Source organism: Garra rufa, chromosome 15, assembly GCF_049309525.1.
Source record: "Garra rufa chromosome 15, GarRuf1.0, whole genome shotgun sequence".
In the NCBI taxonomy this organism is placed as follows: domain Eukaryota; kingdom Metazoa; phylum Chordata; class Actinopteri; order Cypriniformes; family Cyprinidae; genus Garra; species Garra rufa.
This window is the reverse complement of record NC_133375.1, coordinates 12,128,714-12,143,058: the sequence shown is the minus strand read 5'-3', so window position 1 is coordinate 12,143,058 and position 14,345 is coordinate 12,128,714. Positions and strand designations below refer to the sequence as shown.

At 35.1% G+C, this 14,345-nt stretch overlaps 1 protein-coding gene across 1 annotated transcript; it reads left to right on the top strand.

Annotated features, from left to right (window-relative positions):
- Positions 1-1,478: 1,478 nt before the first annotated feature.
- On the top strand, positions 1,479-12,012 carry gck (glucokinase (hexokinase 4)). The gene is made up of 10 exons (XM_073818892.1): positions 1,479-1,597; positions 1,737-1,899; positions 5,106-5,260; positions 5,345-5,464; positions 5,568-5,663; positions 5,825-5,924; positions 6,114-6,297; positions 7,982-8,137; positions 10,923-11,156; positions 11,304-12,012. The coding sequence occupies exons 1-10, from the start codon at positions 1,523-1,525 to the stop codon at positions 11,449-11,451; spliced, it is 1,431 nt and encodes a 476-aa protein (XP_073674993.1). The 5' UTR covers positions 1,479-1,522; the 3' UTR covers positions 11,452-12,012.
- Positions 12,013-14,345: the final 2,333 nt, after the last annotated feature.

The window sequence follows — 14,345 nt, the reverse complement described above, 5'->3', positions numbered from 1 at the left end:
GCGTTACTTAATAATACTTATATAACTGACCCCAATATGATAACATTATCTATTGGCAACATACTCTAAAGCCAAACTCATGTGGATATTTTAATATGGCTCTTGCTTTTGTTACACTGGAACAAAAAAAAAAAAGGCTTTCCACAAACTTTGGAAACTGAGGTGAAAGCACATAATTCTCTATAACCTAACTGATGTAGTATAAGGATTTGTCTAGGTCCTAGTCAAACCTGCAAATAGAAAATTTGGTCACACTTTAGTTTGGAGACCAATTCTCACTATAACTAATTATAAACTATGATTTTTGCCTCAATAAATTCCTAATTTGCTGCTCAAGGTCATTGTTAAGTTTAGGTATGGGTAGGGTTATGAGATCTAATATGGTCAGGAATAAAGCATTGATATGTGCTTCATGAATACTAATAAACAGACAATGTCCTGGTAATATGCATGTTAATCATAGTAAATCTTGTCTCTAAACTAAAGTGTTGCCATAAATATGAGCCATATACTGCACAAAATCAAACCCAACAGTTTTCATGTTATCAGCATTTTACCACGTTGCACCAGGGCTGCACAGATCAAGTTTCTAAACCTTATACACTTGATATTAAAGCTTCAATTATTTCTGTCTTTCTCTTCCTTGAACTCCCATCTACTTTTAGAACTTGCTAGTGAGGTTCAAATCATTTTTTATATTATTTTTATGATACTAGAGCAATTCATACTCTTTGTGTTTTCACGTTTATCTGATTTTTTAACAAACCTAAACATAACTCTGCCTGACCACTTAGGCAACTCTTCAGAGTGCAATAAACTTTTGATATTTGGACTTTCCCTCACATCACATTCCTGCAGACCTATTTTTGGAAAAATGTTTGCCCCATGTAAACTAAGTAACCTATATTTAGCAAGGGTTTAAGTTCAGTAGCTATTTCTAAATTTCACCTAAATCCTAGTTTTCTTGAAAGTAAATTACATAAGACAATTCAGTATGAAATAATACAATATCAATCAAACATTTAGTGGCAAACAGACATCTAAAGAAACCCACATGCCAACTTAGGTGCATCACAGTATAATGTCAAATGCCATTTTTTGCTCTGTATTGCATCAGAATGATGCTTGTGTTTATAAATATACCTTTTCACTGTTGTTTCATACATACAGTATTAATTTATATTATAGACATCAAATTAATTGTGTCAATCTCATTGTGAATTTCCCATGGAGGCAAAGGTCATGTTACATGTGAAGCGCGTGACCACGTTGAGTGGCCTTGACAGTTAGGTTTCCAAGGTGATAGGTGAGATTAAATGTAGGTGTGTGTGTGTGTGTGTGTGTGTGTGTGTGTGTGTGTGTGTGTGTGTGTGTACACAGAGGGTAATGATCTTTATGACCACACCTCCCCTCCTCCTTCACTGGAGCATAAAAACAGCTGAGCATCTCCATGCACCTCACACACATTCAAACTTTAGCAAATCAACGCTCATCATACACTTGTTTGGAAAGACTTGCAAAGATGCCGTGCCTTACTTCAGCTCATAAGCAGAGGATGCCCAGTGACTATGAGTCAGTATTGGAGAGAATTCTCCTGGTAAGAGCAAAAGCTATGAAAGTAGTTGTATCTATGTTTTGGGCTATTTTTTGATTCATTGTCACTCCTGTGAGTGTTAATATCAAATTATGACTGAAACTAATTATTTGAATCTTTCTCTTTCTGGGATACTCTAAAGGTGGACCAAATTCTGTCTGAGTTTCTGCTGAGAAAAGAAGATCTAGAAGAAGTGATGAGGAGAATGCGTAGAGAGATGGAGAGAGGACTGCGAGTGGAGACACATGATGAAGCCAGTGTCAAAATGCTGCCTACTTATGTCCGCTCCACACCTGAAGGCTCTGGTAAGACTTCAGCTCTGATCCTCATCCTGGTTTAACCTTTAAGAAATGTTTAAAGGGTAGTCAGATATTTACATAAAAATCTGTGTTTCACATGTTTTGGGTAGGTTACGTATAATTTATATGCTGCATTTTATCCTTTATTGTTTAAAAGTTGTATTTTAAAATGAAAATGAAAACTTTTGCACAGATTCTGTTCTGAGTTTGTTACAACACAGACAAAAGTGGTATTAACCACCCAGCCAAATTTGAATAATAAAAACACCAACTAAATAAAATAAGTTAGCCTATCAAAATCTTGAAAAAATAAACAGTATAGACCAATTTTTAGTAGATGTCACAGTTATGTCACTTGGCAGAAAAACCCTGGTAAAAAGTGGAGTGAAACAGTAAAATCCATGGAATACGAGAAAAAAACAAAAAACAAAAAAAAAATTGCCTTTTGATGCCAGAATCGGAATGCATGACATAATGTTATTTTAAACCTATTACTGTTAACATTTTACATGACATTTATTTATTTTATCTGACAATTCTGACTTTTTTCTTGCAAATGCAAGTTTATATCTCCTAGTTCATACTTTATGACTCGATTTAACTCAACAATAGGGAGTTTGTCAATTCTCAGGGGAAAAAAGCCGAGGGGAAAAGAGAATAGCAAGTTGTTTTTTTTCTAATCAGAACTGTGAGATTTATTCTCAGAATTTCAAGAATAAATTAAGAGTTTAAAAAAAATAAACTCAAATTTACCTATTTTAATCTATTATTCCATGGCTCCAAAGACTGCTAGTTGAAAAAACATTTTTTTTGTAATCAGATAGGCTCCGCCCACAAAAACATCCTCGCTGTTTGCAAACACTGTTGGCTATGCTGAAGCCACGCCCACTCACGGGAAAACTGTGTCTTTCTTAACTGTCAAATACTGTATAACCCAGGGCTCTCTTAATTTTCTTTTTCCAACTTAAAAAAAAATTAGGAGCAGTCAAAATTTTTATTAATTAATAAAAAAAATCTGATCAAAAATGTGCCTTCATATTACAAGGTGATATTTGACTCCTTAAAGGAACATTCCACTTTTTTTGGAAATAGGCTCATTCTCCAACTCCCCTCGAGTTAATAAGTTGAGTTTTACCATTTTGAAATCCATTCAGTCGTTCTCCTGTTCTGGCGATATCACTTTTAGCATAGCTTAGCTTAGATCATTGAATCCTATTAGACCAATAGCATCACGTTCAAAAATAACCAATGAGTTTCGGTATTTGTCCCATTTAAAACTTGACTCTTCTGCAGTTATATCGTGTACTAAGACCGGCGGAAAATGTAAAGCTGCAATTTTCTAGGCCGATAAGATTAGGAACTACACTCCCATTCCAGCGTAATAGTCAAGGGAGTTTGCTGCCGTAACATGGCCGAAGCAGGCACAGTAATATCATGCAGCGCCTGAAATTAGTTCCCAGCTAGGTAACTTCCAACGAGGAACGCTCCCTGTGCATGCAGTTGGTCACGTTGTGCTGCGTGCTATTACTGCAATCAATAAGTATTAACAAAATTAATTTGTACTACAGAGGTGGCACAGAAGAACACAAAAGTGGCTTATATAGGTGTATTTTCATGTTTAATGAGGCTCAGAGGTGGCGTAAATCAAATTCATGTTGAGACTAATGTTTTAAATATAAAATTTTGAATACAGAAATATTAAATGATTTAAATAATTGAAAAAATACTTTAAAAATGAAACTAAACCTGCCAGTAGGTGGCGGCAGTCACTGATTTAATTACTGAATCATATAATTCATTTGATTCGTTCACACGGCTGATCCATTGAGGAATGAAGCAAGTGACTTTTTATGAATGGGAAATGGAATCATTGACTAGATTCGTTTAAAAATGCACTTTCGTTCATAAACGAAACAACGCTGTGTTTGAAAGAAGATGTGCAGCGGCTCAGTTGTGACTTGTTTCAGACCATTTTTGACGACGAAATAGAGCAAAACCAGACAATTGTGTTATAGTCAGACAATGTAAGTCACCTTATATTAGCTTCTTGTTTATTTAACTGTTGTATTAAACCAATATCTTATTTACAAACTCCCTTAAAAATCATTAAAAGCTGTCACTTCGTCGCGCATAAAGTTCCATTATAATCAACAAAGCTCTCAACACTGCACATTTAATGTACTATTTACACTTTGTTTAAGAAAGGATTCGTGAGATATGTCCGAGATACATTACTCAATGTTGCAGAAACAAATAAAAACCTTTGAAGCTTGATTCTCTCCGAAAACACCCGAGCTCCTTGAGGCGCGCTGTGGGCGGAGCTAAAGATTGACGAGAACTAGCGCACCGATTGCCAACAAAACACAGGCATTTGATGCCATTTCACTTACCATCTGCAGTTCTGAATTATGACCGGGATCTTTTATAGCTGGGACCGCTCCATCTTTCAGTATCAAACGATGTGCAAATCCAGCGTCGAGCTGGGCTTTGTTTATAAAACGTTTGTCAACACACTTGCAAAACTTCGTTTCTGCCCTGGAAAAAGAAACTGCCTCATGCACTGTTCACGTAACACTGGGTTCATCGGGAAGCTGAGCAAGGTTATCTTTGCTTTACAAACAAAACCACACATCTTTAGAGACATTCTTCCCGGGTGAGTGCACAGTGCAGCCAAAGCTCGTGGTCTTGCTCTCTCTGGTGGTCGATGTGTGCGCAGGCGCGCTCTTTCGGTAGAAATGCCCATACAAGGAGTTCCACCCGAAATTTGTAAGAAACCCGGAAGCGTGTATTTCGCACAGAAATACTCTTATGTCTGAATAGTTTTTTTGAAACTTTGGCCATGTTTAGCATGAGTATTCAACCCTTTAACAGTGTAAATAACTTATCATGCATCAAAACAGCACTGGACCCCCCCTTTAAGCCCAGCCAAAAAAAAAAAATCCTGAACACAAAAATGGTGAAAAACTGTTTACTAAAACTCCACAATTCAGTACTACATAGTTGACAGTCTTTGTAATGTGTTTTCAGGAATACATTTTTAACATATAATGTGTTGATAAACAATAAGCTGAATTACCTTTACAAGGCTTAATTAAGTAAATAACAGCATGAGACCTTCACAAAAAGTCCTAATGGGCTTTCTTTCCTGGAATCTGCTGTGGATTCCTATGACTCATAATGTTGCTGATGCTAATTCGTGTGACTCATCTCAGAGGTGGGTGATTTCTTGGCGCTGGATCTTGGAGGAACAAACTTTCGAGTGATGCTGGTGAAAGTGGGTGAGGATGAAGAGCGAGGCTGGAAGGTGGAGACGAAGCATCACATGTACTCCATCCCTGAAGACGCCATGACTGGCACAGCTGAAATGGTGAGATATCAAAAGGCCAAACACTGTGTACATACATAAATTCTGACATTTAATCTTATTGTAGCTCCTTTTCTCTACATAAAGTTGTTTGACTACATCGCCGGCTGCATATCTGACTTCCTGGACAAACATAATCTGAAACATAAGAAGCTTCCACTGGGATTCACCTTCTCTTTTCCAGTCCGCCATGAGGATTTGGACAAGGTCAGTGTCTGTATGCAAATAAACATGAGCCTTTTAAGATTTTTAAACTCATTTTTAAGTTTTAGGTAAACAGACATACTGTTTTATGTTTAATTTATTACAGGGCATTCTACTTAACTGGACTAAAGGCTTTAAGGCCTCTGGTGCTGAGGGCAATAATGTTGTGGGTCTACTGAGAGATGCCATTAAAAGAAGAGGGGTTAGTATGCATACTAAAAATTTCCAGCACAAATTCTGTTCTTGAATCTAACTTGTCATGGAAGGTTTGGAAGGAAAACAGAACATTAGACACCTTAAAAGCTTATAATGAAAGGTTAGAACACCTATCCTATAAAAGTGATTAAATATTTCTTTGTTTAGGACTTTGAAATGGATGTAGTTGCCATGGTGAACGACACAGTAGCCACCATGATCTCTTGCTACTATGAAGACCGCAGCTGTGAAGTCGGCATGATTGTTGGTAAGACAGTGACTGCGCACACTTAGACCCACGCAAATATAATTAGAGCTCGAACATAAACTTTATAACAGGATGATGGAATATTTGAACAAGCATTCAGGAAAAACAGCATGGCAATAAAGCTATATGCCTGAAGCTTTTAGTGTAATGTTTTTGTTGTCTCTCTTTCATTTTCTCCTGGTTTCTCAGGTACTGGCTGTAATGCGTGTTATATGGAGGAGATGCGTAAGGTGGAGCTGGTGGAGGGAGAGGAGGGGAGGATGTGTGTGAACACAGAGTGGGGAGCGTTTGGGGACAACGGTGAGCTGGAGGATTTCCGACTGGAGTATGATCGCGTTATCGACGAGACGTCACTAAACCCTGGACATCAGCTGTAAGTGACCTGGAAATTTTAAACAAATAAGCCTGAGACCACTTTAATAACCCTGGAATCAAATTCATGTTTAAATTTGGAAACAAAAACAATTTAAAAATAAATTAATTAAAAAATTACAGATAAAGCACAGTTGTGAGCTAAAATTAAAAATAAATACTTCTTAAAAATTTAAATACAATTCCAGTCAAAAGTTTTTGAACAGTGAGATTTTTTAAAGAAATCTCTTCTGCTCACTAAGCCTGCATTTATTTGATCTGAAGTACAGCAAAAACAGTGAAATTTTGAAATAGTTTTCCTATTTAAAATAACTGCTTTCTATTGGAATATATTTTAACATGTAATTTGTTCCTGTGATTTCAAACCTGAATTTTTAGCATCATTACATCAGTCCTAATATTCTGATTTTCTGCTCAAGAAACATTTAATATTATTATTATTATCATTTATTATTGATATAGAAAGAAGAACAGCATCTGAAATAGAAATCTTTTGTAAGATTATAAATGTATTTATCATCACTTTTGGTCAATTTAAAGTATCCTTGCTAAATAAAAGTATTAATTTCTGTCATTTATTTCTCAAAAAATGAAATAAATTAAAAATACTAAGCTTTAAGACTCTAAGCTTTTGAATGGTATAGTGTATAATGTTACAAAATATTTTTATTTCAGATAAATGCTGATCTTTGGATCTTTCTATTCATCAAAGAAAGTTTTAATTATTAATAATAATATTCAAAGTTTTATAATAATGATAAATGTTTATTGAACAGCAAATCAACATATTAGAATGATTTTCTGAAGGATCATGTGACACTGAAGACTGGAGTAATGATGCTGAAAATGTAGCTTTGATCACAGGAATAAATTCCTTTTTAAATATATATTCAAATAGAAAGCATTTCTTTTTTTAAATAGTAAAAAAGGGCAGGCTTTGTGAGCAGAAAACATTTTTTTTTTTAACTAAAAATCTTACTGTTCAAAAACGTTTGATTGGTAGTGTATATGATTTGTAGCTTACATAGAATCACAAGATACACTTCAGAACATGATACTTGCTCTAAAAAGATAATTTTGATTGTAAACATTTGCAGGGACATTATTTGAACTCCTCATCTATTAAAAGTACAATATTTAAAGCATGATATTTGTATAAGACGTCAGTGTATGTTATGATGTCACATATATATATAAAACAACTATGTTAAAATGTGAAGATACATGAAGAATATCTTTATCTATAACTAGAGTAGACACTTTATGATTAGCAGTTTGTTCAGTGTGTGAACCCAAAACACAGATGTCCTTACACACTTGCTTCTAAGTTCAAGAAGAGCTTAGTTAGACGGCAACCTGGAGCTCTTACGTGGTGTCCAGGCGACGAGGGTTGTTTTTCTGTACATGTGGAGACACTGACGGCAGCCACGTCAGTGCTGGAATACACACGGCTGGATTAATGGCCAGGGAAGGAGATCATTAGTGAAGCTGCTCGCTTAATGGGTATTTACAATGTATGCTAGAAGATACTCACTGGGCCGCTCCTCTGTCCACGTCACTTCAGGCCATTTGTATTTCATGATTATCTTTAGGCTTTTACTTTCTGTTAAAAAAGAGATGTAATATTTAAAAGATCTAATATCTGAAAGATCTCATTTCTACATATTCCTTTCTCATGTCTGCAGGTACGAGAAGCTGATCGGTGGAAAGTATATGGGAGAGCTTGTGCGTCTTGTGCTGCTAAAACTGGTGAATGAAAATCTGCTGTTTAACGGCGACGCCTCAGACCTGCTGAAAACACGTGGAGCTTTTGAAACTCGCTTCGTCTCCCAAATTGAGAGGTATGACTGAACTGCTGATTTTAAAAAAGAGAAAATGTTACTTAAATCAAGATACATTTGTTTGAAAAGCAAAATTACTTTTATTGAGCAATATTACTTTTATTACTTAAAGATATCAAGTTAAAAAAAAAATAGTACGTTTATACTGAAAACAAGAGAAAATATTATTTAAAAATGTTTTCTAATATTTTGTCATGTTTTAAAGAAATACACTTATTTGATATTAATTTAAGGAGTAATACATTTTCATTTAATTGCAAATAACATACAGTTAAGTATATTCATCTAAATCTGTAATAAGTACTAGAAGTATGCCAAAGTATAATTCTTTTTTACAAGGGAAATGCCAAAGATGATAAAATGATGATAATACTATCTCAGCAAGGTTAAGAGAATCAGAATATCTGCCTTTTTCCTGAACGCGGAAGTTTCGTCCGACTCTCAGTGGAAAGATGCTTTACATTTCCAGGCTAATTTAATTGTGACTTTTTATCTCTTTTTATCTCTTTTATTTTTTTAATCAGAGTTGTGTGATACAAACTCACAATTCTGACCTTTTTCCTCAAATTTGTAAGATAAAATTCGCAACTCTGAGAAATGAATATTCAGAATTGCATGGTTATGAACTCGCAGTTGCAAGTTACAAAGTCAGAATTGTGAGGCAAACTCAGTTCTCAGAAATAAACTTGTAATTCTGACCAAAAAGTCACAGTTCTGAGAAATAAAACCAGAATTGTGAGATATAAACACAAAATTCTAACTTTTTTCTTAGAATTGTATGATATAAACTCGCAATTCTGAGATAGTCAGTTCTGAGAAATAAAGTCACAATTGTGAGATATAAACTGACAATTTTGACTTTTTTCTTAGAATTGTAAGATAAAAAAAATACGCACTTCTGAAAAATTAAATCGGAATTGTGTTATGTATATACTTGCAATTGCGAGTTACATAGTGAGAATTGTGAGACATAAATTTACAATTCTGAGAAAAAAAACTCGCAATTCTGACAAGAAAAGTTGCAATTCTAAAACATAAAGTCAGAATTTTGAGATATAAACTCAGTTCTCAGAAATAAACTCGCAATTCTGACAAAAAAGTCACAATTCTGAGAAATAAAACCAGAATTGTGAGATATAAACAAAATTCTAACTTTTTTCTTAGAATTGTATGATATAAACTTGCAATTCTGAGATAGTCAGTTCTGAGAAATAAAGTCACAATTGTGAGCTATAAACTGACAATTTTGACTTTTTTCTTAGAATTTAAAGATAAAAACTTGCAATTCTAAGAGATAAACTCGCAATTCTGAAAAACAGTCAGTTCTGAGCAATAAATTCAGAATGGTGACAAACTCACAATTTTGACTTTTTTCTTAGAATTGTAAGATTAAAAAAAATACGCTCTTCTGAGAAATTAAATCGGAATTGTGTAATGTATATACTTGCAATTGCGAGTTACATAGTGAGAATTGTGAGACATAAATGTACAATTCTGAGAAAAAAAACTCGCAATTCTGACAAGAAAAGTTGCAATTCTAAAACATAAAGTCAGAATTTTGAGATATAAACTCAGTTCTCAGAAATAAACTCGCAATTCTGACGAAAAAGTTGCAATTCTGAGAAATGAAGTCACAATTTTTACTTTTTTCTCAGAATTGTAAGATTAAAAATTCGCAATATTGAAAAATTAAGTCAAAATTTGAGATAAACTTAATTCTTAGAAATAAACTCAATTCTGACACGAAAAGTTGCAATTCTGAGAAATAAAGTCTGAAGTTTGAGATATAAACTCAATTCTCAGAAATAAACTCGCAATACTGACAAAAAAGTTGCAATTCTGAGAAATTAAGTCACAATTTTTACTTTTTTTTTCTCCGAATTGTAAGATTAAAAATTCGCAATACTGAAAAATTAAGTCAAAATTTGAGATAAACTTAATTCTTTGAAATAAACTCAATTCTGACAAAAGTTGCAATTCTGAGAAGTCAGAATTTTGAGATATAAACTCAGTTCTCAGAAATAAACTCGCAATTCTGACGAAAAAGTTGCAATTCTGAGAAATTAAGTCACAATTTTTACTTTTTTCTCAGAATTGTAAGATTAAAAATTTGCGATACTGAAAAATGAAGTCAAAATTTGTGATAAACTTAATTCTTAGAAATAAACTCAATTCTGACAAGAAAAGTTGCAATTCTGAGAAATAAAGTCTGAAGTTTGTGATATAAACTCAATTCTCAGAAATAAACTTGCAATTCTGACAAAAAAGTCACAATTCAAAGAATTAAACTCAATATTCTGACAAAAAAGTCACAATTCTTAGAAATAAACTCTCAATTCTGACAAAAAAGTCACAATTCTAAGAAATAAACTCAATATTCTGACAAAAAAGTCACAATTAGAAATAAATTCACAATTCTGACAAGAAAAAAGTCACAATTTTTAGAAATAAACTCACAATTCTGGCAAGAAAAGTTGCAATTCTGAGAAATTAAGTCATAAACATGCAATTCTAACTTTTTTTCTCAGAATTGTGTGATGTAAACTATATTTACATAAACTCATAAAGTCACAATTCTGAGATAAAAAGTTGCAATAGCCTGTTTTTATTTTTCACTTAACGCACAGCTTAACCCTGGGCACATTTGTATATTCACTGATATTTAAAAAGTATTAGTTCATTTAATTCAAATTTCTATGGAGACCAGAATGGGTGAGAGCGTCTAAACAGAAGTTAGAATCCATCATTGCGGTGGATCATTTTGTTTTTATTTGATTAATTTCAGTGACACGGGAGACAGAAAGCAGATCTACAACATCCTAAGCTCACTGGGAATCTTACCATCGGAGCTGGACTGTGACATTGTGCGTCTGGTCTGTGAGAGCGTGTCTACTCGAGCCGCTCACATGTGCGGGGCCGGACTCGCTGGCGTCATCAACCAAATGAGGGAACGGCGTTGTCAAGAGCAACTGAAGATCACTGTGGGAGTCGATGGCTCTGTCTACAAACTACACCCTCAGTGAGTACAAGAAGACAGAGAGGGATTATGGGAAGGCAAACAAGAGAAGTGAGGGGGGTAATTAAGAGGAAACAGACAGATGAGTAAAGGATATAACACTGTGTGATATCAACACAATTAAAATGTGTTTTCCTGCTCCCCTTTCAGCTTCAAGGAGCGGTTCCATAAGCTGGTGTGGGAAATGACTCCTCACTGCGAGATTACCTTCATCCAATCAGAAGAGGGGAGCGGTCGGGGCGCGGCTCTCATTTCCGCCGTGGCGTGCAAGATGGCCGCTTCTATGCTGGCACCGTGATAAACACACGATTCGGCCTCGTCAGGTGGATCTCAGCTGACCCGCAATGTTTGAGCGGCTTCTCAAAAGCCTCTTATATGGTGAAAGTGCTTTTCTCCTTTTGAACGTTGCATTGCGTGTGTGAAGTTGGCGGCTGCAGGGACGTTTGGCAACATCTGTTAACCACATGCATACAGCCCATTGAAATATTTAACATATGTATTATTTTATGCCATAAAGTCAGATGTTTGCATTTGAATGCGCTTTTAGACACAACATACTACTTTTATTGTTAGCTATTGTACTGAGCACCTTCAGGTAATGTTACATATACTTGCACCTTCATGGCTGTTTAGGAGAGATGCGGAGGGAAGTACATTGATGTGATTAGAAATATATGAGCTGGTCAGGTTCCGCAAGGTAATTGTGCACTGTTTATTTTATTTGCTTGTTTTATTTATTGACTTTTAAATTATGGTTTATATTCAGTGGTAATCAGAACTGTTAAATTATTTAATGCAGGACTTTAATATACTTTGTACATGTGATTAATTCTTGTAAATAAAGCTGCTGTACTATAAAGTGTTTTCGCAGTGAGTCTTCAGTTGGCCATATTGGCAGCACTGAATGTAAACAGTGCATATTTTGCTGACTATTGCTGCTGAAATTGGTCAATTATTGTCATATTTTGGCCTGTACTAAACGGTCAGACCGGGAAAAACATTTGGAGTACCACAGACTGCCAAAAGTTATAACAAATCAAGGAGAAGTGTGCAAAAACTGTCTGAGTAACGAAAGGGGTTTGTGGTTGGCCAAACTGAACTAGGGTTTCCACGGCAAGAATCTTGACGACATTTATGTTTGTTCTTATCATTTCCAGTCAAGTAGGTGAAATATTAGGCTAATATCTTAATTAATACTGTGTATGTATCTTTACATCCTATTAAAGGGGTCTTTATTTTGTTTTGGGGGTGCACTAGAACATGCTGTCATGCTTGGTGGTTCGAAAACATTATTTTTTCCACATAATTTACATTATTACAATAGTTTTCTACCCAGGCTTGCACAAATGGCTCGATTGGTTCTGGGTTTGATGAAGGCCCGCCGTCTGAAAAATGAAATGTGTTGTGATTGGTTAACAGTCCCACTGCGTTGCGATTGGCGAACAGCTTAGACGGCGTTTTAGTCCTGCCAGGCCCCTTCCCAAAGCAGTGTACAACTGCACAAGCTAGATTAAAGTGATTCTTACATTAATTTAAATATGGATATTTTTCTTACATAAACACATCAGATCGCTAAAGGAGGCTTTTACTGACCCCTCAGAGCCATGTGAGGTACTTTTTACTATGGATCGACTTGCAGGAATGAAGGAGAGAAACACCAGTCTATGTTGTTTTAAAGCTTCGGAGTGCCAGGATAATTTTTAATACAACTCTGATTGTATTCGTCTGAAAGAAGGAAGTCATATACACCTAGGATGCATGAAGGGTGAGTAAATAATACGCTATTGTTTGTCCTATCGCCAACCTGCGAGATTGCCGATACAGGATATTATCATTATTGTGCACATTTATTTAATTATTTACATGCCCGAAACCAGCTCCAGCATAAGGCTAGTGAAGCTATCTTCAGCTTCGATGCGACAATCGATGATTGTCATTCTAGTCAATGTTTGTGTTTACATCAGCCGCAACTCCTCATGCGTTTCGACTCTCTATAGCGCACACATCAACAGCACAGCTCCAGCACGGCTAACGGAGCAGTTCGCAGACACTTTAGTCAATGCTCGCGTTTATACGAGCCACTCTGCGGCTTTCTGAAACATCCCAGAAGCGGCTGTCCATGCTACATTGCTAAAGTTAGGCGAATCCCCAACCTCGTCCTTCCCCACCTGCCAACGATTCAAATTTCTGTAGGCAGGATTTATTTGAATGATATTCTAATGGAGCGTATTGTGGCATCATAGCATCTGGAAAACAAACGCTGTAGTCCAAAGGAGCCATTCGTTGTAGTTCTTGAAAAGGGATTTTTAAAAACGAAATATCTCCCTTTGGAGTAGACGTTGAGGTTTGTAACTTTGTAGATGTTTTTTATGCCCAAACATACACACCACACACTGGCTAGAAATCAAAAAGTGAAAAAGCATAATAGGACCCTTTTAACTTTAGTTTGTCAAACTATTACTTACTAAGTTCCTCTCTATATGATTTAGCAGACTTAAAGCAACTTATTTAATAGTACAATCCATGCTGTTGTTTACATCTGAGTGTCTCCAATATGGCCACACAACCAGTTATTCAGACCAAATGAACATTATTCAAACATAAACAGTGAAAAGTGTCATTAAAAATACAATAAACCAAATATAATAATAACATTACAAAATAAAAGAAATAAGATGATGGAGACTTTTAAGTAAAATACAATAAATTAATAATACAAAAATTACCTCTTCGACTTCGTCCACAAGATAATTTCAGGGATTCTTACAGTAAATATTTATATTAAATTATCTCTTTTTTTATTATTGCACATCATGACTTTATGGTCCAGAATGGATCGTTTTGCAGTGACAAATGTTTAGGAAAGTGTTTTGGATTAGTTAAGAGAAGTTCACTTCCAGAACAAAAAAAAAATTACAGATGATGTAGTCAACCCATTTTCATCAAGATATTCATTTCTTTCTTTCTTCAGTAGTAAAGAAATTATGTTTTTTGAGGAAGACTTTATGACTTTTTTTTTTTTTTTTTTTTTTTTAATGGTCCCCCGATATCGAACTTCCAAAATGCAGTTTTGGGATCGTTTGAAACTGCATTTAAAATGCATTTTGGAAGTTCAAACTCGGGACACCAATTAAGTCCTTTATGAGAAAAATCCTGACATGTTTTCCTCAAAAACATAATTTCTTTATGACC